This window comes from Periophthalmus magnuspinnatus, chromosome 8 (genome assembly GCF_009829125.3).
Source record: "Periophthalmus magnuspinnatus isolate fPerMag1 chromosome 8, fPerMag1.2.pri, whole genome shotgun sequence".
In the NCBI taxonomy this organism is placed as follows: Eukaryota; Metazoa; Chordata; class Actinopteri; order Gobiiformes; family Gobiidae; genus Periophthalmus; species Periophthalmus magnuspinnatus.
The window spans coordinates 242,922-266,936 of record NC_047133.1 but is presented as its reverse complement, the minus strand read 5'-3'; the positions used below and the strand labels follow the sequence as shown (position 1 = coordinate 266,936).

The following is a 24,015-nucleotide window of genomic DNA, read 5'->3' as shown; positions in this document are numbered from 1 at the left end:
TGTTACACTGTGGAATATTAAAGCCAAAAGAACATTTTTCATGGACACAAGAGGATGCACGAAACAAAACCAAAATGAAAAAACAGAAGAATTTGTATCTAAAAATGTTCATACTGTGGCTTTAAAAATGTAAAGGATTTGTACAGTGTGCCTGACTCCAGCAGGGGGCGCTCTTTCTCCTTCAGGAGCTCATGGCTCAAGAACATGTGGAGTAAAAAGAGACAAAAAGAAAAGACAGAAAGAAAGAAGAAGAAGGAGAAAGAAGAAGGAGAAAGAAGAAGGAGAAAGAGACAGAAACAATAATTTTAATCAGATTTGTTTGTGTCGCTCCTGTGTCCAGAGGAGGAAGAAGAGGAGGAGGAGGAGGAGGAGGAGGAGGAGGAGGAGGAGGAGGAAGAAGAAGAAGAGGAGGAGGAGGAGGAGGAGGAGGAGGAGGAGGAGGAGGAGGAGGAGGAGGAGGAGGAGGAGGAGAAGGAGGAGGAGGAGGAGGAGGATTCACACATGAGGAACCTGATCACAACAGAGCGCCCCCTGCCTGCATTCTGCTGCAGTTTGTTTATAACTGGGACAGACAACAAAATAAAATAAAAATAATTCAGAATCTGGATCATAAAAAATGAGAAAAGTGTCAGAAACTCCTCAGGGAAGAATGAACAATGTTAAAGTACTTCAAAGTTTAAAGTACTTCAAAGTTTAAAGTATCCAGTTTATTTCTGAAGTGGATACTTGTACTTAAGTATCACAGTATCCACTTTATCTCAGTCTTACCCCACGGCAGGTGTTTGTCTCACCCCCGCCCCCACCTCAGGACGCCCCGCCCCCCACCTCACGACGCCCCGCCCCCACCTCAGGACGCCCCGCCCCCACCTCAGGACGCCCCGCCCCCACCTCAGGACGCCCCGCCCCCACCTCAGTTAAACATTATTAAACGATGTCATATTTCCTGAGTAAACAGAGTGTGGGCCAAAAGCAGAAGGTGCAGCCGGAAGAACAGCAGTAAAGTCAGTTCTGCTCTGGGAGCGGCTCTGATAACAAAGACACGTCCAAAGTCCAGCTCCATCAGGCGGAGGGAGCTGCACCCGTCCCCCACCTGCACCTGTCCCACGGCTCAGGAGGTGGAGGCCGCTCCCGTCTCCACCTACACCGTAGAACATTCCTGTAATAACATTTCCATGAGACGAGCGGAAAAGTGACATAGTGCATCTTTAAAACATCTTATAAAGTGAAACTACTGCAGGATATTTGTGTTTTTATGTTGTTTTTAGTACAAATACTGCAGGATACACATTTCTGTAGTTAATTATGAGTGACCTGACGTCTCATAAAAACATCTCAAACATAAACAAATGAAGTCAAGTGTTTCCCTAAAACAGACGACACAGACGTGGAGCCGCTGTGCAAAGTTACTCCAGACAGAAATAGTACTGTGTTAATACTTTTTACTCAAGTACACAGTAGAGGGACAAATGGAGAGTAATTAGAACAAAGTCTGAAACAATGTGGACGATCTGTGTCTGAAACATCGAGAAACACAAATGTTACATAAAACTCAAGTCACTTTAGAGTCAAAGAGGAACCACCAGAAATGACTCAACAGAACTGACACTTGAGTAACATGACTTATACTGCACAGTACTCACATAAGTACTGTACAGTATAAGTACTGTACTGTTACACTGTCCAATGTACTGCTCCAGTGAGAGTAAAAGTACTCTGTACTATAGTAAAAGTAAATTTGTGTAAATGTAACAGAGTCCAACCCACGACTGGAACCGACTCCATCATCAGGACTAAGACTAAAACAGTACAAGGTCTAAACCAGGTCTAAACCAGGACTAAACCAGGTCCAAACCAGGACTAAACCAGGTCCAAACCAGGACTAAACCAGGACTAAACCAGGACTAAACCAGGACTAAACCAGGACTAAACCAGGACTAAACCAGGTCCAAACCAGGACTAAACCAGGACTAAACCAGGACTAAACCAGGACTAAACCAGGTCCAAACCAGGACTAAACCAGGACTAAACCAGGTCCAAACCAGGACTAAACCAGGACTAAACCAGGTCTAAACCAGGTCCAAACCAGGACTAAACCAGGTCCAAACCAGGACTAAACCAGGTCTAAACCAGATCTAAACCAGGACTAAACCAGGTCCAAACCAGGTCTAAACCAGGTCCAAACCAGGACTAAACCAGGTCTAAACCAGGTCCAAACCAGGACTAAACCAGGTCCAAACCAGGACTAAACCAGGTCTAAACCAGATCTAAACCAGGACTAAACCAGGTCCAAACCAGGACTAAACCAGGTCCAAACCAGGACTAAACCAGGTCTAAACCAGGTCTAAACCAGGTCTAAACCAGGTCTAAACCAGGACTAAACCAGGTCCAAACCAGGACTAAACCAGGACTAAACCAGGTCCAAACCAGGTCTAAACCAGGTCCAAACCAGGACTAAACCAGGACTAAACCAGGTCTAAACCAGGTCTAAACCAGGTCTAAACCAGGTCTAAACCAGATCTAAACCAGGACTAAACCAGGACTAAACCAGGTCTAAACCAGGTCCAAACCAGGACTAAACCAGGACTAAACCAGGACTAAACCAGGACTAAACCAGGTCCAAACCAGGACTAAACCAGGACTAAACCAGGTCTAAACCAGGTCCAAACCAGGACTAAACCAGGACTAAACCAGGTCTAAACCAGGTCCAAACCAGGACTAAACCAGGACTAAACCAGGACTAAACCAGGACTAAACCAGGTCCAAACCAGGACTAAACCAGGACTAAACCAGGTCTAAACCAGGTCCAAACCAGGACTAAACCAGGTCCAAACCAGGTCTAAACCAGGACTAAACCAGGTCCAAACCAGGACTAAACCAGGTCCAAACCAGGACTAAACCAGGTCCAAACCAGGACTAAACCAAGTCCAAACCAGGTCTAAACCAGGACTAAACCAAGTCCAAACCAGGTCTAAACCAGGACTAAACCAGGTCCAAACCAGGTCTAAACCAGGTCCAAACCAGATCCAAACCAGATCTAAACCAGGTCTAAACCAGGACTAAACCAGGTCTAAACCAGGTCCAAACCAGATCTAAACCAGGTCTAAACCAGGACTAAACCAGGACTAAACCAGGTCTAAACCAGGTCTAAACCAGGTCCAAACCAGGACTAAACCAGGACTAAACCAGGACTAAACCAGGTCCAAACCAGGACTAAACCAGGTCCAAACCAGGACTAAACCAAGTCCAAACCAGGTCCAAACCAGGTCTAAACCAGGTCTAAACCAAGTCCAAACCAGGTCTAAACCAGGTCTAAACCAGGTCTAAACCAGGTCCAAACCAGGTCTAAACCAGGTCTAAACCAAGTCCAAACCAGGTCCAAACCAGGACTAAACCAGGTCCAAACCAGGACTAAACCAAGTCCAAACCAGGTCCAAACCAGGTCTAAACCAGGTCTAAACCAAGTCCAAACCAGGTCTAAACCAGGACTAAACCAAGTCCAAACCAGGTCCAAACCAGGTCTAAACCAGGTCTAAACCAAGTCCAAACCAGGTCTAAACCAGGTCTAAACCAGGTCTAAACCAGGTCCAAACCAGATCTAAACCAGATCTAAACCAGGTCTAAACCAGGTCCAAACCAGGTCTAAACCAGGACTAAACCAGGTCCAAACCAGGTCTAAACCAGGTCCAAACCAGATCCAAACCAGATCTAAACCAGGTCTAAACCAGGACTAAACCAGGTCTAAACCAGGTCCAAACCAGATCTAAACCAGGTCTAAACCAGGACTAAACCAGGACTAAACCAGGTCTAAACCAGGTCTAAACCAGGTCCAAACCAGGACTAAACCAGGACTAAACCAGGACTAAACCAGGTCCAAACCAGGACTAAACCAGGTCCAAACCAGGACTAAACCAAGTCCAAACCAGGTCCAAACCAGGTCTAAACCAGGTCTAAACCAAGTCCAAACCAGGTCTAAACCAGGTCTAAACCAGGTCTAAACCAGGTCCAAACCAGGTCTAAACCAGGTCTAAACCAAGTCCAAACCAGGTCCAAACCAGGACTAAACCAGGTCCAAACCAGGACTAAACCAAGTCCAAACCAGGTCCAAACCAGGTCTAAACCAGGTCTAAACCAAGTCCAAACCAGGTCTAAACCAGGACTAAACCAAGTCCAAACCAGGTCCAAACCAGGTCTAAACCAGGTCTAAACCAAGTCCAAACCAGGTCTAAACCAGGTCTAAACCAGGTCTAAACCAGGTCCAAACCAGATCTAAACCAGATCTAAACCAGGTCTAAACCAGGTCCAAACCAGGTCTAAACCAAGACTAAACCAGGTCCAAACCAGGACTAAACCAGGTCCAAACCAGGACTAAACCAGGTCCAAACCAGGTCTAAACCAGGTCCAAACCAGGACTAAACCAGGTCCAAACCAGGTCCAAACCAGGACTAAACCAGGTCTAAACCAGGTCCAAACCAGATCTAAACCAGGTCTAAACCAGGACTAAACCAGGACTAAACCAGGTCTAAACCAGGTCTAAACCAGGTCTAAACCAGATCTAAACCAGATCTAAACCAGGACTAACTGACTGCCCCCGAAGAAGCCATCAGAACAACATCATCTGCAAACAGCAGAGATGAAATCCTGTGGTTTCCGAACCAGACCCCCCCCCCCCCCCCCCCCCCCCGGCCCCTGAACCAGACCCCCCCGGCCCCTGAACCAGACCCCCCCGGCCCCTGAACCAGACCCCCCTCCGGCCCCTGAACCAGACCCCCTCCTGTCCATAAATATAATGAACAGACCCGGTGACAAAGGGCAGCCCTGAGTCCAACCTGCACCAGGAGCAGGTCTGACTCAGAGACACAGCTCCTGCTCCGGTCATACAGGGACCGGACAGCCCTGAGCAAAGGGCCCCGGACCCCATACTCCCAGAGCACCCCCCAAAGGACACCACGAGGGACACGGAATTAAAAAATAATCTTACATTTATTACAAAATATACATGTCAACAAAATACAAAAAGGCAAAGAGATGAACAGTTTGGACACCAGGACTCGGGACCAGGACTCGGGACCAGGACTCGGGACCAGGACTCGGGACCAGGACTCGGGACCAGGACTCGGGACCAGGACTCGGGACCAGGACTCGGGACCAGGACTCGGGACCAGGACTCGGGACCAGGACTCGGGACCAGGACTCGGGACCAGGACTCTGGAATCACAGTCACACATCAGTCTGTGGTTCTAGACGACAGTACTGATCTTCACTCAGACAAAAACCAGCACAGAGGAACAAACAGGACGAATACGACGGTTCAGACCCTGATCTGTCAGAATGACTTTAAGTCGACGTGACTATTTTAAAGACACAGGAGCTCACAGTACAACCTCATCTGAACCTCAAAACAGACCTGGAGGTGTGTTTCATTCACATGTTTAACACTTTATTATTAGTCTGTTAAATCTCCAAAGCTCCAAATGCTCTGTTCCACCTCGTGATGTCATGAAGCAGTGGTTTAAGTTCACGCTCCTTTTACCTTTGGCTCAGTGGAGCATTTCCTGTTTTACCACATGGTGAGTTTCAGTTCGAGAGAATAAAACAGCCTAAACTTTTGTGTTAAACTCATTTGATGATTTAATGATAATTTTAAGAAGTAATTATACCATGGACTTTTCAGTACTTTTACACTTTTACACTTTGACTTGCTCAAGGACATAGCAGCAGTGAGGATTTAACCAACAACCTTCAGGTTAGTGGGTGAACACTGCCCAACCAGTCCACCAAGATTAAAAAAATAAAAATCAAATCTGAATTCAAGTCAAGAGTAAAATGTTAAATGTTTCAGATCAAACTCTGAGGCGGGTCCAGTAAATGATTGACAGATGATAAACCTGCAGCAAACACGGAGACAAGAGACGGTTTAACTCACCTGTGTGCACTGACCTGTGTGCACAGTGTCATCTGTGTGCACTGACCTGTGTGCACAGTGTCACCTGTGTGCAGTGTCACCTGTGTGCACTGACCTGTGTGCGCTCACCTGTGTGCGCTGACCTGTGTGCAGTGTCACATGTGTGCATAGTGTCACCTGTGTGCATAGTGTCACCTGTGTGCATAGTGTCACCTGTGTGCATAGTGTCACCTGTGTGCGCTGACCTGTGTGCGCTGACCTGTGTGCAGTGTCACATGTGTGCATAGTGTCACCTGTGTGCGCTGACCTGTGTGCAGTGTCACCTGTGTGCACTCACCTGTGTGCAGTGTCACATGTGTGCATAGTGTCACCTGTGTGCGCTGACCTGTGTGCGCTGACCTGTGTGCAGTGTCACATGTGTGCACAGTGTCACCTGTGCAGTGTCACCTGTGCGTAGTGTCACCTGTGTGCACTCACCTGTGCGCGTTCACGCGGGCAGGGTCTCTGGGGGAGGCACGCGCTCCGTTGTCACTGTTGCCATGGTGACGTCCACCCGTGTCACCTGTTCTCCGGAGCCGTGCGCGCGGCCGTTCCTCCTAAAGGAGCCGCGGACAGAGCCGGACGCTCTGGACACTCTGCGGGACAGGCGCGTGGACAGGCGGCGCACGGCCCCGCCCAGCGCCCCCAGAGCCCCGCGCTTCTTCGGGAGGAGCCCCACGTCGTCCTCCAGCTCCGCGGGAGGAACCTCGATGTTTCCCGAGTACCAGAAAATCCACCACACCAGACTGAGGAAGATGATGATGGCGCCCGCGTAAATGAGCAGGTCATAGAAGAAAACGTTCACAAAGACCCCGAGCAGCAGCACGAGCAGCCCGAGCGCGTCAAACACCACCGCGAGCCAAAAACAGCACGCGCACCGACCCAGGCCCCGGTACACCGGCTCCATACCGTCCTCCTGTCCCAAGTGCGCACCGCGCGGCAGGTGAGGCTCTGAGGAGGGGCCAGAGCCCAGAGGGAGGGGCCACCTGACCGGGATCAGGTGTCTGTACCTGCGCGCACTGATCCGGAACACAGCGCCTGCGCAGAGACATGCACAGACTGAGACTGAAGCTGAGAGACTGAAGCTGAGAGACTGAAGCTCTGAAACAACCGCCTCAGCACCGCTTCCTGTGGCGACAGAGCCGCAGCTCCAGGGGAAAACCCGCTCTGTGGACACACGGCTCTGTGGGGACACACACGGCTCTGTGGGGACACACACGGCTCTGTGGGGACACACACGGCTCTGTGGGGACACACACACACGGCTCTGTGGGGACACACACACACGGCTCTGTGGGGACACACACACACGGCTCTGTGGGGACACACAGTTTAGACATGTGTGGACACTTGTCTCTTGTCACAGACTTGAGGATAAAGACTTTAGTCTGTGGCCTTTATGTTTAAAACCATGACACACTTTAGTTTGACATGATTCTGAAGCATCAAAGACGCAGCAGCTCCACCCACAGACCCACAGGTGTAGCTCCACCAAGACCCACAGGTGTAGCTCCACCCACAGACCCACAGGTGTAGCTCCAGACTCAGGTCCAAACGCTGCAGATCTCAGATGATAAACTCGAGTTTGTGCTGAGGCTCATGGACAGAACAGGAGGTTTTTTTTTAACAGTTTTTGTTTCATTTAAAACAGTTGAGCAGCAGCACGTCACACGGGCAGATGTTATAAAGCAGATTTAAGAGTTAAAACATTAAACAGTTAAATGATGAACAGGATAAACCAGAGTGACACCAGGGAGAAAAGACACGTCAAAACTACATGAGGTAAAGAGTGCTGTGATGCCCCCTGCTGGCCGTGGGCAGAACACCTGGTTAACACAGTAAATACAGGCCGGGTTCCCAATGTTAGACGTTTATTGTCATAGTTGTGGCTTTAATCACATTTGCACGCGCTCGAGCACACCGCTGAACGCCACACAACCAAACGGTCAAAGCAAAGGAGACTCTGGTCTCAGGGATTCAAATCATTCATCTGCAATTTACGCTCAAGATCATTCTCCAAGCAAAACTCTGGTCCACGTCTGACCACAGATCCCACTACCATGGGTCAGTGTCATGTTTGTTTGCACAAAAAGATGGAAGAAAATGGAAATGTAAATGTGTTTGGGTGAATGGCATAGCTGAGCTCTCAATATGAGAAAGCCGACTCGTGTGGACTTGTTCTTGGTCTAGTAAAAACGGGCTGGATTTTCCATAAGTTTGTCTGGTCTCTGCCTCAGAGGACAGAGCTGTGGACAGAAGAACCACCATGAGGAGGTCATCACGAGGTCATCAGGAGGTCATCAGGAGGTTCCGAGACCTTCAGTCCCGCTCTGTGATCAGCTTCAGCACCTTCCCGATGGCGATGGTCTTTCCTGCGAATGACAAAGTGTCACTGTTAGAACCAGAGATGCTCTTCTTCATCATGGACATCTGTGACATTATTGTCTCCATCAGTGGACGTGTCCCTCATAGAACCACAAACCCCCATGAGCAAAGTCGAGCTGTGGCCACGGCCCTTTGTCACAAAGACACTTTATGATCTAAATTAACATTCTGCTGTAAGAGGGACACCCCCTGACACGCCCACCCTGGACACGGTCCAATCACAGGACAGAGCTCACCTTCGTCCCTCAGGGTGAAGCGTCCCATCTGAGGAAAGTCTTTGAACGTCTCCAGACAGATGGTCCCTGCGGCTCGCAGTCGGGCGATGCAAACCTGATCCTGTTTGACAAAGCGCGGTCGCGTGCGGCTCCGCTCGCCCGTCTTTTTGTCGACCAAACAGCGGAAGGCCTGAGACACACAACTCATCAAACACTGTACACAAACGCACAACACACACAACTCATCAAACACTATACACGAACGCACAACACACACAACTCAAACACTGTACACGAACGCACAACACACACAACTCATCAAACACTGTACACGAACGCACAACACACACAACTCATCAAACACTGTACACGAACGCACAACACACACAACTCATCAAACACTATACACGAACGCACAACACACACAACTCAAACACTGTACACGAACGCACAACACACACAACTCATCAAACACTGTACACGAACGCACAACACACACAACTCATCAAACACTGTACACGAACGCACAACACACACAACTCATCAAACACTATACACGAACGCACAACACACACAACTCAAACACTGTACACGAACGCACAACACACACAACTCATCAAACACTGTACACGAACGCACAACACACACAACTCATCAAACACTATACACGAACGCACAACACACACAACTCAAACACTATACACGAACGCACAACACACACAACTCATCAAACACTGTACACGAACGCACAACACACACAACTCATCAAACACTATACACGAACGCACAACACACACAACTCATCAAACACTGTACACGAACGCACAACACACACAACTCATCAAACACTGTACACAAACGCACAACACACACACACACACACACACACACACACACACACACACACACACACTGGCGCTCTGGCACATGACCCCTCAGTCCGTGTTTCTCCTGTGACGTAGTTTAAAGTGAAGGCCACAGAGGGCGCCGTCTCACCGTGATCTCCACCTCCTCGATGCACGTGTGCACGTGCAGCACGGCGTTATAACCCGCACAGATGATGGACTTGTGCTCGATGATCACGATCTGAAACACACAAACACACAAACTCCTGTTCAGTCACGTTTAGTGTCACATGCTCCATTACTTTAGTTCAGTCTGAAAAAAACTATCTGCTCATGTTATTTGTGCTAAATGGAAGATAATTATCTGCTTAGAGGCAAATTGTGTTTACGTCAACAGTAAAACAGAGTAACACAGCGCCCAACCCGACCTACGGGTGAGCCGCTTTAACACAAATAACCTACGGGTGAGCCGCTTTAACACAAATAACCTACGGGTGAGCCGCTTTGACACAAATAACCTACGGGTGAGCCGCTTTAACACAAATAACCTACGGGTGAGCCGCTTTAACACAAATAACCTACGGGTGAGCCGCTTTGACACAAATAACCTACGGGTGAGCCGCTTTAACACAAATAACCTACGGGTGAGCCGCTTTAACACAAATAATAATAATAAATAATCTGCAGCTTGTACATGTGTGAATGTGTTCAGTGACACGGCTCTGAGTCACATATGGATCTGTACTCAGACTGAACACTACACACACAAACACACATACACAAACCACACATACAAACACACAAACACACACAACGCACATCAACACAACAAAACGGCCTTGAAAATTGTGGCTAATGCTAATCTCTCCATAAAAACACATACGTCAGACAGGCGCCTTTAGAGCACATACAAACTACAGTGCTCAGGCGTGGTGCCCGGGCGCGGCGCTCGGGCGCGGCGCTCGGGCGTGGCGCTCGGGCGCGGCGCTCGGGCGTGGCGCTCGGGCGCGGCGCTCGGGCGTGGCGCCCAGGTGCGGTATAAAGTACAGTGAAGCGTTGGTCCCACCTGTGCGTCAAAGATGCGTCCCGAGTGGCACAGGTTGTCCGGGGTGCACAGGATGAAGCCGGGCAGGATCTCCTCCTCCTCGATGCCTTTGAGTCGGATCTTCAGGTTCTCCCCTGGTCCTGCATCTTCTGTCTCCACCTCATCTGAGAGTAGACCCAGCACCTCCACCACGTGCTGCACAGGGGTCAGAGGTCAGAGGAACATGGATGTTTATACATATGAACTGGGGCTGTAGTCCTTTAATCATTTACTTGATAAATCGGTCGACTCTTAGTTGTTTAATAATTTTATTTATATTGTAAAGATTTATTTGGGTTAGCTGAAGATTTGGTATTTTGGCATCTATCTGCAAAAAGGCAAATCAAAATAATGATTCACAAGTGTTATCTGTCTTTATAGAAACACATCGTTTCCCACGACTTTTTCTGCATAAATATTTTCTGCTGAACTCTGATCCAGTCGTGTACAAGGCCCAGCCATCAGCCTGGGGATTTTTAATGGAGAAGTCTACAAACAGTAGAACCATGTGTTTTGGAGCAGACTTTTTTGTTAAATGACAAAGGTTTAAAGTGTGTGTTGTTTGCGGTTATGAAATTAAGATGGCTCTAATCCCAGAGGGGATATTACACAATCACGAGAATGTGTAATGTTTTGTTTAGTTCATTGCTTTTGTATATTTATGGAAAACTGCAGGAGCAGGGGAGACGCGGGCTCGTGTGAGGTGTGTGGAGGTGTGTGGAGGCTCGTGTGAGGTGTGTGGAGGCTCGTGTGAGGCGTGTGGAGGCTCGTGTGAGGCGTGTGGAGGCTCGTGTGAGGCGTGTGGAGGCTCGTGTGAGGCGTGTGGAGGCTCGTGTGAGGCGTGTGGAGGCTCGTGTGAGGCGTGTGGAGGCTCGTGTGAGGTAGGAGGAGGTGTGTGGAGGCTTGTGTGAGGTGTGAGGAGGTGTGTGGAGGCTCGTGTGAGGTGTGTGAGGTGTGTGGAGGCTCGTGTGAGGTGTGTGGAGGCTCGTGTGAGGAGGTGTGTGGAGGCTCGTGTGAGGAGGTGTGTGGAGGCTCGTGTGAGGTGTGTGGAGGCGTGTGGAGGCTCGTGTGAGGCGTGTGGAGGCTCGTGTGAGGCGTGTGGAGGCTCGTGTGAGGCGTGTGGAGGCTCGTGGAGGCTCGTGTGAGGAGGTGTGTGGAGGCTCGTGTGAGGCGTGTGGAGGCTCGTGTGAGGCGTGAGGAGGTGTGTGGAGGCTCGTGTGAGGAGGTGTGTGGAGGCTCGTGTGAGGTGTGAGGAGGTGTGTGGAGGCTCGTGTGAGGTGTGAGGAGGTGTGTGGAGGCTCGTGTGAGGTGTGTGGAGGTGTGTGGAGGCTCGTGTGAGGCGTGTGGAGGCTCGTGTGAGGCGTGTGGAGGCTCGTGTGAGGCGTGTGGAGGCTCGTGTGAGGCGTGTGGAGGCTCGTGTGAGGAGGCTCGTGTGAGGTGTGTGGAGGCTCGTGTGAGGCGTGTGGAGGCTCGTGTGAGGAGGTGTGTGGAGGCTCGTGTGAGGAGGCTCGTGTGAGGCGTGTGGAGGCTCGTGTGAGGCGTGTGGAGGCTCGTGTGAGGCGTGTGGAGGTGTGTGGAGGCTCGTGTGAGGTGTGTGGAGGCTCGTGTGAGGTGTGTGGAGGTGTGTGGAGGCTCGTGTGAGGTGTGTGGAGGCTCGTGTGAGGTGTGTGGAGGCTCGTGTGAGGTGTGTGGAGGCTCGTGTGAGGCGTGTGGAGGCTCGTGTGAGGTGTGTGGAGGCTCGTGTGAGGCGTGTGGAGGTGTGTGGAGGCTCGTGTGAGGTGTGTGGAGGCTCGTGTGAGGTGTGTGGAGGTGTGTGGAGGCTCGTGTGAGGTGTGTGGAGGTGTGTGGAGGCTCGTGTGAGGTGTGTGGAGGCTCGTGTGAGGTGTGTGGAGGCTCGTGTGAGGCGTGTGGAGGCTCGTGTGAGGTGTGTGGAGGCTCGTGTGAGGCGTGTGGAGGCTCGTGTGAGGCGTGTGGAGGCTCGTGTGAGGTGTGTGGAGGCTCGTGTGAGGTGTGTGGAGGTGTGTGGAGGCTCGTGTGAGGTGTGTGGAGGCTCATCTGTGTGGAGGTGTGTGAGGTGTGTGGAGGCTCATCTGTGTGGAGGTGTGTGAGGTGTGTGGAGGCTCATCTGTGTGGAGGTGTGTGAGGTGTGGAGGCTCATGTGGGGTGTGTGGAGGCTCGTGTGAGGTGTGTGGAGGCTCATGTGGGGTGTGTGGAGGCTCGTGTGAGGTGTGTGGAGGTGTGTGGAGGCTCATCTGTGTGGAGGTGTGTGAGGTGTGTGGAGGCTCATCTGTGTGGAGGTGTGTGAGGTGTGTGGAGGCTCGTGTGAGGTGTGTGGAGGTGTGTGGAGGCTCGTGTGAGGTGTGTGGAGGTGTGTGGAGGCTCGTGTGAGGTGTGTGGGGTGTGTGGAGGCTCATCTGTGTGGAGGTGTGTGAGGTGTGTGGAGGCTCGTGTGAGGAGGTGTGTGGAGGCTCGTGTGAGGAGGCTCGTGTGAGGTGTGTGGAGGTGTGTGGAGGCTCGTGTGAGGCGTGTGGAGGCTCGTGTGAGGCGTGTGGAGGCTCGTGTGAGGTGTGTGGAGGCTCGTGTGAGGTGTGTGGAGGCTCGTGTGAGGTGTGTGGAGGCTCGTGTGAGGTGTGTGGAGGTGTGTGGAGACTCGTGTGAGGTGTGTGGAGACTCGTGTGAGGTGTGTGGAGGCTCGTGTGAGGCGTGTGGAGGCTCGTGTGAGGTGTGTGGAGGCTCGTGTGAGGCGTGTGGAGGTGTGTGGAGGCTCGTGTGAGGTGTGTGGAGGCTCGTGTGAGGTGTGTGGAGGTGTGTGGAGGCTCGTGTGAGGTGTGTGGAGGTGTGTGGAGGCTCGTGTGAGGTGTGTGGAGGCTCGTGTGAGGTGTGTGGAGGCTCGTGTGAGGCGTGTGGAGGCTCGTGTGAGGTGTGTGGAGGCTCGTGTGAGGCGTGTGGAGGCTCGTGTGAGGCGTGTGGAGGCTCGTGTGAGGCGTGTGGAGGTGTGTGGAGGCTCGTGTGAGGTGTGTGGAGGCTCGTGTGAGGTGTGTGGAGGTGTGTGGAGGCTCGTGTGAGGTGTGTGGAGGCTCATCTGTGTGGAGGTGTGTGAGGTGTGTGGAGGCTCATCTGTGTGGAGGTGTGTGAGGTGTGTGGAGGCTCATCTGTGTGGAGGTGTGTGAGGTGTGTGGAGGCTCGTGTGAGGTGTGTGGAGGTGTGTGGAGGCTCGTGTGAGGTGTGTGGGGTGTGTGGGGTGTGTGGAGGCTCATCTGTGTGGAGGTGTGTGAGGTGTGTGGAGGCTCGTGTGAGGAGGTGTGTGGAGGCTCGTGTGAGGAGGCTCGTGTGAGGTGTGTGGAGGTGTGTGGAGGCTCGTGTGAGGCGTGTGGAGGCTCGTGTGAGGCGTGTGGAGGCTCGTGTGAGGTGTGTGGAGGCTCGTGTGAGGCGTGTGGGGTGTGTGGAGGCTCATCTGTGTGGAGGTGGTGGTGGTGGTGGTGGTGGTGGTGGAGACTTACCCTGTTGGGCATCATCACCAGCTGCTGGCCTTTGATGATGGAGCCCGACTCCAGTTTGCCCAGCACCACCGTGCCCATGTCCTGAGGAGGGGCACATGTTACACACAGCACTGACCTCTGACCTTTGCCCTCTGCATACTGCACTGTACCTTATACTTGTCTACGATGGGCAGTCTGACCGGCCCGTCTCTGGATCTGTTCAGGTTTGGCAGACTGTCCAGGTGTGGAATGAAAGGTAAACCTCTGGAACAGGAAAAACACTGAGTCTGGGTCTTTCTGAGAATAAACATCGACTTTGTGTCTTAAAGATAAAGACGTCATTATAAACAGAAAAGGCTCGTTTCTGTCCTGAGTGTGATACCAGTATCGATACCTGCTCAAATGAGTATCTAGTTTTGGCACTAGTTTAAATATCGATTAGCATCAAATGTGTCACTTTTATCTGAACACAGATCCATTTGTCTCATCTCTAAAGGCACAAACTGGCAAAGCTTTTGGATTTGACTCATTTCCATGTCAAGTCGTCCTTTTATAGATCAAACTTAACGTGGGCAATCACGTATGTAACACGCCTGTACGAAACACATCTGTATGTAACACGCCTGTATGTAACACGCCTGTATGTAACACGCCTGTATGTAACACGCCTGTATGTAACACGCCTGTACGAAACACATCTGTATGTAACACGCCTGTATGTAACACGCCTGTATGTAACACGCCTGTATGTAACACGCCTGTACGAAACACGTCTGTATGTAACAGACTCGATACAGCCGATACCAACACAAGGACCAAGCACTTTCCCCTTTAACCTAAAACCAGACTAATCCAATCCAAACGTGTTATGTCGTTGGTATTTTTCCCTCCAGTTCCTAAAGAACTTTATAATTCTGGACTTTGTCTTATTGCATCAATTTATTTATCCAAACAGGATAAAGGACATGAACCTGCATTTTGAACCTTATATTCAATAATGTGACATTTTCAGTACTGCACCAAGATCAGATCGATGTGTGTGTGTGTGGGGGGTGTGTGTGTGTGTGTGTGGGGGTGTGCGTGTGTGTGTGTACTTACGTGTACCAGGGGCACAGGTCCGTGGGGTCCTTCAGGTTGGCCCCCGTCAGCCCTGAACAGGGCATGAAGTGAATGTCTTTCTTTGGGTTGAAGCCCACTTTCTTTAGGAATGGCATAAGTTTCTCTTTGCACTCTTCATATCTGTGAGAGAGTGAGAGAGAGTGAGAGAGAGTGAGAGTGAGTGAATGAGAGTGAGGGGAGAGGGGTGAGTCTGCTCAGATCCACATATTCCTCACTACTTAACATCTAAATCTGCTTTTGTTGCTCAAAGATCTTTTTTAATCATTTGTTTATTTTAAACACTGAACGACGCCATTACGACTTTTTCAGATCCATGTTTTAATGTTTCCTCAAACAGACCTGGACTTGTGTTTTGTTTCATTCTCACATGTTTAACACACAAACCTGCAGATTTAGGCCGAGTTCTTCTCTCAAACTGAAAACTCTCTGTTCCACCTTGTGATGTCATCATGTGGTGATACAGGAAGTGCTCCTCTGTGTTTTTAAACTCCACCTTCACTAGAATCATTTGGATCATTTCAGCTTCTGGAATTGCCAGTCTCTACTGAACTAAAAGGTAAAAGGAGCTGTTCACTTGAAAACTACCACTTCATGACATCACAAGGTGGAACAGAGTGTTTTGATCTGTGAATGAAAAAAAAAACAACTCCAGGTGACAGTATTATAAAAAGGCTTAAAGTTTACGTGACCTTTAAAACAAAATGTCTCTTAAAACGTGGGATTGATTCTGGCCTGTCCTTCTGTCCCACTGTCCCACTGTCCTCACGTGCGGTCGACTTTTAATTGTATAAAAAAGGCACCATGGCATTTTCAGTCTATGTCCCATTTGAGGCAGGTGTTTCTCATGATTTACTGTGAAAAGCCCTCAGTGTTAGTGGGTTACAGGGGCTCACCTCTCCAGACTCCAGTTGACCGTGGGATCGTCCATCTTGTTGACCAGGACGATGAGGTGCTTGACCCCCGCCGTTTTGGCCAACATGGCGTGCTCCCGCGTCTGCCCGGCCTTCTCAAAGCCCGTCTCAAACTCTCCTTTCCTCGCTGAGATCACCTGCAGCAGAGCGAACGTCAGCTACAGAAAAATACCACGATACACAAAATAGACAGTACTTTTACTGCAGACACTATGACCCTAAAGCAGGTGATAAACTCAAATCTATAAATGTGTTTTAGAAGATCATTTTTCAACCAGCTCCAGCTCAAATGTCATCAGAAAATTAAAAAAATCCCCCTCTGGTGCAAAGATGGTAAATACTCATATTTTTATTCACCTTATTCTGACACTTTTGTCTAAATGCTACTAAAGTGCACTTTCTTTGTGGTGGCACTTATGAGGGAATCACATTCACTTCAATGGAGAATTTGAGAAACGTTTTACCGCTAAAATATAAAGTAACATCATCATCATACGATATAAAGTATCATCATTACTGCAGTTTCATCTTTATGCAGTAATGTTATACCTTTCAGCAGCTACATGAGTTCATTTGTGTTAAATCGACCCATCTGGGACTTTGGGGGGGATTTTTGAATGTTGTTGTTTATATATATATATATATATATATATATATATATATATATATATATATATATATATAAAATACATTTGTACCATTGACACTTTCTAATATCTGCAGTAAACTGGAGTCTCCTTAAGTCATGTCTGTTGCTCTGATGTTGTTGTATACATCTACCTCTAGACTATTTTATTTTTAAGCATATCTTTTTAAACTTTTATATTATTATTATTCAGTGTTTTTATGTTGCACTTTATCACCAAAAAAAGCTCATAGTTTGTGAGTCGTGTTCACTGACAATGGCGATAAAAGTCTTTTGATTCTGATAAGTTACTTTGAACAACTTTGTGTTGTGTCTATAATTACAAATACTGGAAAACACAAACCTCATCTACACCGAAGGAAGGACTGACCAGAGCTCCACGTTTATCAGCGTCAGACCAGAGCAGAACATTTACACGAGGATAATGTACAAGAACAAGTACAAAGACATGACACACCTGAGACATTTAGTTACAGCCTTCACCGGCTTTGTAAAAAATAAATGAGAGCGTTCAACTGAGACGTGGGGAAGGAGGGGAGTGTTTACGACATTCTCACAGGCGACCTGTAGGGGGAGTGCAACCTCTAAAGTTACTTAGTTCTGCTTTAGTCTCTGATCCGGACGTCGTCCTTGGCTCAGGCTTAATAATAATAAATGATCAGGAACAATTCCCCTCGAGACAACCGTCTCGGGCCAAATGTTATGTGTGATTTGTATAGTTATTATTACATTGGTGTTAGAATGCCATCTACTGGCAGCAGGGGGAATTACTACTGAAAAGAAAACTAGGGCTGGTAACCTTTTCTGACAGTAACAGAAGTATGTTTTAATGAAACATTTTGTCGGCAGAAATGCAGAACAAGAACAAGATTCTGATTCTGAAGTCTGGTGATTGTTTATGGACTTAAAAACAGCACAGGACACTTCTGGACTTTTACCTATGACGCAACAGTCCTGGGAAATTCTCTCACATGTTTTCTGAGCGCTTAGAGGGAGCACACTTATGAAAACAGCATTCATCAAAACAAGTTAATGATGCGAAATACAACTCCAGGTCTGGCTCTGACGAGGGAACAACTGTATAATGAGGTTTTCCGGCGGCACTCACCAGCACAGCCAGGTCCGCCTGAGAGGCTCCTCCGATCATGTTTGGGACGAAGCTTTTGTGTCCCGGGGCGTCCAGGATGGTAAAGTGCTTTTTGTCGGTCTCAAAGTAGGCCCTCCCCACCTCCACCGTCTTCCCTTTGTCCCTCTCCTCCTGGTTAGTGTCCAGCGCCCAGGACAGGTACCTGTGGAAAACATCACATTTAGGAAACTTCAGTGGGCTTCAGAGCAGCGCCGTGACAAAATAATGTGTGGATTAAAACTCTATCTTTAAAAATGGCTCTCTGGCGCCCCCTGCACGGTTATAAAGAGCCATATACATTTATTTCCAACATGACACAGGAAATATCACATGTTGAGCTGAGGTTGATCTGCAGCTCTCCCACCGCGGCGTGTCTTTCCACAATCACAAGGGGTACGAGGGCCCTTTATCACCGCTTGCAGTTTTAATTTATATTTGTCAACTTAGACGTGAATCATTTTATTTAGATATGGAATTAAATAGGATAAACGGACAACAGAAGAAGACAAATCTAATCTGCATTTATATAAATGTTTTTTCTACATAAACATTAGTTTTTGCTTGATCCCTCAGGTGTCGCCTTGTGAGAGCAGGTGGGTCAAATACAGAGATACACAACAGTTTTGAGAGCGTTTGTCCCAGCCCTCTTTATTTGACCACTAAATACATGCCCTTATGAATTAGACTCCAGCCCTAATCCAGAGCTGAGATAAAACAGCTCCAGGCCTCACCAGGTCTCTCTGTTCTTCTCCTTGGCCTCCCTCTCGTACTTCTCCAGTGTCCTCTTGTCCACCATCCCCGTCAGGTACCTGCCGCAGAGACACATGTGAGCGTGTTTATGGACACAAAGGACACGCTGTAGGAGAAGACAGTACTCACATGATCTGTCCTCCGATGGTGGACTTTCCAGCATCTGTCACACAAAGTACCAGGGATTAGGTTTGTGTAAAGTATCAAAAATCTGATACTAAGCAATACTAAAACTAGTATCAGTTAGTAGCAGCGCACGAGCGACGTACGAGCGGGGCGCATGAGCGACGTACGAGCGACGTACGAGCGGTGTATGAGCGGGGCACAAGCAGGGCGCACTCACCCACGTGGCCGATGAACACCACATTGATGTGCTCCTTCTTGGGTGCATCGGGCTGGGCTGGGGGCTGTGGTTTGGGTGCTGTCACCTCCTCCTCATCGTCCAGGCCCTCGGAGGCCCCCTCTGAGGCCCCCTCGGAGGCGGCCTCGTCCAGACCCCTGCCCCCCGGCTCCTCCTCGCTGGTCTCTTCTTCTTTCTGGTCCCAGGGCTGTTCTATGGTTATGTCTACGTCACCGTTCTCCACTGGAGCTAAACACACACAGTATTAGACAGGTGTATCGGGGTGTGTGTGTGTGGGGGGGGGGGGGGGGGGGGGGTCAGTGTGTGTGTGTGTGTGTGGGGGGGGGGGGGGGGGGGTGCGTCACATATTAGGGCTGAGTATTGACAAGTACATCACCAATCAATCAACATCACTTTATTTTTCCCAAAGGGGCAATTAAAGCAGACTGAGCAGTAAAATACCAGAACAACTCAGCAGGTGGAGTAATAATAATAATAATAATAATAATAATAATAATAATAATAATAATCAAACAGTGTCAGGGCAGTTTGAGGAGTGCAACTGTCCTCAGGACAAACAATCCTCTCTGTCCTGAAGCCTGGGCACCACAGCAGTATCCAGGTGAACTCTGGAGACAGAAAAGCTTCTGCTAAGCTTCTCTCTCGCTCTGCTCTGCTGTTTTGGTCAATGTGCCAGTCAGCCACAAGAGCAGCCAACCATGACCATGGCAACCACAAAATGATCAAAAGGATGTAGCTGTACAATATATCGCAATCAAATCAAAATGACAGCTGTAGGTTAGACCCCCATTAATGTGTTCTGAAAAACATGTTTCTAGTGATTCTAGTTGATATTTCAGGCGTCTCTCTGACCGTCACGAGTTATTTACAATGTTCACTCTGAACAGAATCCGACTTTTGAAACATTTGGCACTAATCTATATTTATCAGAAAATCACGATTAGTGCACACCACTTAACAAGCACACAAAAACAATCATAACATTTGTTCCTCCTCTTCTGTTAAACCTCGTGCTTTGACAGAGGGCTGGCTGTAGATCTCTGCATTAAACACAGTCTTATCATTGAGTATTAGACAGAACTGAATCTGTCGCTGGACTGTCCACTCTACTCTGTGATTAAACATGGATGAGGATGAGGAGCTCTGGACCAGTGCAGACAGTGAAGACACCTGGAGCTCCTCCTCATGAAGCTGCTCCTCACCAGAAACAGCACACAGGTTTAAGAGGGTGTTTTGGTCATGTGACTTTGAATCCTCTGAAAAAGAGGCAGCTTCATCTCAAACGACTGTAACTCCTGAGTCTGACACAAGAAGAAGAGTCTCATGATTCAACTATGACTGAGGCTCAGAAACAATGAGTATCACAGTCTCCCACTCCCACTAAATACTTCAACTGCACAGAGCAACAGGACGAAGCCACGACCCGACCACGACCCGACCACGACCACGACCCGACCACGTGACACACACAGGTCAAACGGAGCAGGTCTGTACAATGGAGCTGATGGAGCTGATACTCACCACCGTCCGACACCTCCACACTGGACAGGGCCTCCACCGACACTGAAACACAACACTCAGGTGAGACACAGGTACAGACACAGCCCCACCCCACAGGAACAGCCTACGCAGGAGGGGCAAGAGGAGGAGGGGCAAGAGGAGGAGGGGGCAGGAGGAGGAGGGGGGGCAAGAGGAGGAGGGGGGGCAAGAGGAGGAGACAACAAGAGGAGGGGCAACAAGAGGGGGGGGCAACAAGAGGAGGGGCAAAAAGAGGAGGGGCAAAAAGAGGAGGGGGCAACAAGAGGAGGGGCACCAGGGGAACCTTACAGGACATGGATTATATCTCCACATCAACAGTTTTATAAAGTGTCCCCTGGGCTGAACAGGGACTCACTGACCAGCAGACACCGACACACAGGGGGCCTCGCACAGGGGGCCTCGCACAGGGGGCCTCGCACAGGGGGCCTCGCACAGGGGGCCTCGCACAGGGGGCCTCGTACAGGGGGCCTCGCACACTCTTCTGAGGGTACTCCTTGTCTGACCCCCACAGACAATAAAGGCAACTCATCCCACACTCTCCCACATGTGACGTGTTAGAGTGTGTGACCAGGGCCTTAATGACCACAGGTAATGACCACAGGTAATGACCCCTCACAGGTAATGACCCCTCACAGGTAATGACCACAGGTAATGACCACAGGTGTAACAGTCGTGTGCGCAGACAGACTTAAGTCTCTAAACGTCACTGTGTCTGAGGTTTACTCTTTAAACTCCAGCTCTTTGCTCTGCCTGGTCAGGTCATGGTCCACGCCCTGTGCTCTCCTGCCCCAGACCCTTTGGCCCACAGACCGGTGCTGTGACCCGGTGCTGTGACCCGGTGCTGTGACCCGGTGGCGGTGACGTCAGCACTTTAGGACAACCAATCAGAGCGGTCCGCCCCTCAGGCCGGTCCAATCACAGCCCTGTTAAAGGCTAACGCCGGTGAAAGAAAACTGTCCCACAGACACTTGTCCCACGCGTTTATATGAGCCACGCGCCCACTGCCCGCCCCACGCACGCGCACACAGGCGCCATGTTTGACCCCGGGCCCCACGTGAGACCAACAGCCGGAAACGAGGCTGTTAGCTCCACACAGCTACCACAGACTAGCACACACTAGCATACAGTTAGCGGCGGCTAAGCTAACCCCACAGAGACTCTCCAGAGCTAAGCTAGCCCCAGCGTGCCTCTGTGCCTCTGAGCCGCACTCACCCTCCACCCCGCGGCTGTCCGGAGGCTCTTTCGCGGTGAATCCCGGGACAAACTCCGCGGCGTTGACGTTGGGCACAAAGGGTTTGGCGTTGACGTTGAGTGTGGTCAGGGCCGGTCCCAGCTGACCGTCCACTTCGTCCTCCTGTTCCCAGGAGTCAGGGGCAGAGTCTCTCGGCTCCATCGTGTCTCTGGGCTCAGACCTGCGCACTTCCCGCTGCTCTAAAGAGTCCGGCCCGGGACAGGAGTGACCAGGGCGAGTGACCGGGACGAGTGACCGGGGCTGTGCCGTGTGCCCGGGGATGAGTGCGGCTCCCGGCTCTCTCTGTGGCTCTCTCTGTGGCTAAAGCTCCGTGTTTGAGACTCAGATCCTCGACTCAGCGCTGAGAGCCGCGTGAGCTAATGCAGCCAGGCACGCACGCGCGGGGGCTGCTGGGAAACAGAGTCCTTTCACCCGCCGAGCTCAGAGTGAACACAGCGCCAGAGCAGCGCGAAAAACTACATCTCCCAGCGGCCCCCGGGGCAGGTCAACACCGCGTGACCTTTTCCGGAACCGCACTTTTCACTCGCGTTTTTTTTTTTGTTTTTATTTTATTTTTTTTATTAAACATTGTCATTACAAATCTTATAGAGGTAATGACATGTAATTGACATATAAACAAATAATATGTGGATTACAGCTTTTGTAAGGCATAAAAAAGGAGCACATTATACTTAGATTATAAAAACAAAATTAAAACATTGAATATAACATTTTCTTGGCACAGATTTATGCAGTTTCAGGGAGAATAGTTTAAATTCATTCATAAAATGTTCAATCAGGGGGTGGAGTCTCTAAGTTTAGAACAATGAATATGGTGTTTAGCCAAAACAATATTCACAGTCAGTTTTTATCCACATCATTCACAAAATATAAAATATGATGAACACTTAAATTTGTGAACTTTGGGATTTTGAGAAATAACTGCTCTATAATGTCACGCCAGAATGTCCTGGACACAGGACAAGTAAAAAAGAGATGCTCGATGGTTTCTTCAGGGAAATCACAAAATGCACAGTCTGACTGTCACATTTGAACTGAGAAAATTAGAACAGTTGGTACATTTTATGACATTTTTGAGTTGTCTTTTACTTTAGGTGCAATTGGCAATTTAACACCATTTGAAAATGCCTTTTCCGGCAGATTGTTTTTATTATAATCATGTCAAGTCTTGATTGTTTACTTTGACTTCGATCTTCTCAGCGGCAGTTTTCTTTAGATAGTGTTGCAATGTTTTGTCCATGCCCAACTCTTTAGAAACTCCAATGAAGTTAGTCCCACTATCAGATAAAAGTTTTTGGGCAGGTCCTCTTAGCGCATAGAAGCGCCTTAGAGCGTTTACACAGCTGGATGTGTCCAGAGAGTCGATCACATCAATGTGCATGGTTCTCGCACTCATGCAGGTAAGCATGATGGCCCAGCGCTTGCTTTGTGCTTGTCCACCTTTAGTACATCTAGTACTTACCGTCCAAGGCCCAAAAAAGTCAAGGCAGACGTAGCTAAAGGGAGGACACGTTTTGAGTCGTTCAGGAGGAAGATCTGCCATTTGTTTTTCCTGGTTTCCACTAGTTTGCGTCAGATGATGCAATTGTGGATCACTGAATGAACTAGTCTTTTGCCACCTAATATCCACAGACCTGCCCTGATTGCCCCTTCTGTCAGGTGACGACGGTGGTGCTTGACCTGCTCATGGTAGTGTCGAGTGAGCAGGAGGGAGACGTGGCTCTCTTTGGGGAGAGCTATTGGGTTGTTTTCAAATTTATTGAACTCAGAGTATTTAAGTCGGCCTCAAACTGAAATAAGTCCATTGTCAAGGACCGGGCTGTTTTAGCAGGGTCCTCTGTTTGGGGATTGGTTTACCAGCTCTGAGGGCAGTTCTTTTCCAAAGATGGCCTGTTGAGTCTCTTGAAGAATGACATACTGCTTGAGTCATTTCATCTTGTGTTCGAGGTAAGTTACATTTGTGCCACTCTTTGAAATCACTGTTTAGGTTCGTGCCATTGAAAGATCTTGCAACATGGATGAGGAACGCTACTGCTCCAACTAAGGACTTGAAGGTGGAGAAATGCTCAAAGAGTTTGCAGATGAGCATTTGGAGGTGGGCAGTGCAAGTTTTTACTTGTGGCCTGATTTCACAGTCTTTGTCTGGTTCAACTAAAGGTTTTTGCTTTTTTGTTTTGACACTGCAGGTGGACCATAAATCAAGGAAGGTCCAGTGAACCAAGTTGTTTTGGTTAGTTGAGTTGGGGTCAGCGAGCATGATGCATGATCTGCTGGGTTTTGTTTGGTGTGCACGAAGCGCCACTGTTCCAGCTTTGAGGACTGACGAATGAGCCGCACTCTGTTGTGAACATATGTCTAGAAT

General features: G+C 49.3%; 2 protein-coding genes across 3 annotated transcripts; both read right to left on the bottom strand.

Annotated features, from left to right (window-relative positions):
* Nucleotides 1-5,124: 5,124 nt before the first annotated feature.
* si:dkeyp-72e1.6 (transmembrane protein 238-like) lies at nt 5,125-6,960 on the bottom strand. Its single transcript, XM_033970691.2, has 2 exons — nt 6,380-6,960; nt 5,125-5,205 (listed from the first exon to the last, which is right to left on the bottom strand). Exon 1 carries the CDS (start codon nt 6,846-6,848, stop codon nt 6,390-6,392), a length of 459 nt encoding a protein of 152 aa, XP_033826582.1. The 5' UTR covers nt 6,849-6,960; the 3' UTR covers nt 5,125-5,205; nt 6,380-6,389.
* Nucleotides 6,961-7,795: 835 nt separating this feature from the next.
* Nucleotides 7,796-22,068, bottom strand: gspt1l (G1 to S phase transition 1, like). 2 transcript variants are annotated; one of them, XM_033970690.2, is made up of 14 exons: nt 21,614-22,068; nt 20,384-20,425; nt 18,845-19,090; nt 18,631-18,664; nt 18,483-18,560; nt 17,734-17,914; nt 15,962-16,116; nt 15,048-15,188; nt 14,120-14,213; nt 13,971-14,051; nt 10,453-10,626; nt 9,538-9,627; nt 8,563-8,731; nt 7,796-8,313 (listed from the first exon to the last, which is right to left on the bottom strand). In XM_033970690.2, the coding sequence occupies exons 1-14, from the start codon at nt 21,792-21,794 to the stop codon at nt 8,261-8,263; spliced, it is 1,719 nt and encodes a 572-aa protein (XP_033826581.1). In that variant the 5' UTR covers nt 21,795-22,068; the 3' UTR covers nt 7,796-8,260. The 2 variants fall into 2 exon arrangements, with proteins under 2 accessions (XP_033826581.1, XP_055079457.1); XM_055223482.1 differs by lacking the exon at nt 20,384-20,425 and having other exon boundaries at nt 21,614-22,009.
* Nucleotides 22,069-24,015: the final 1,947 nt, after the last annotated feature.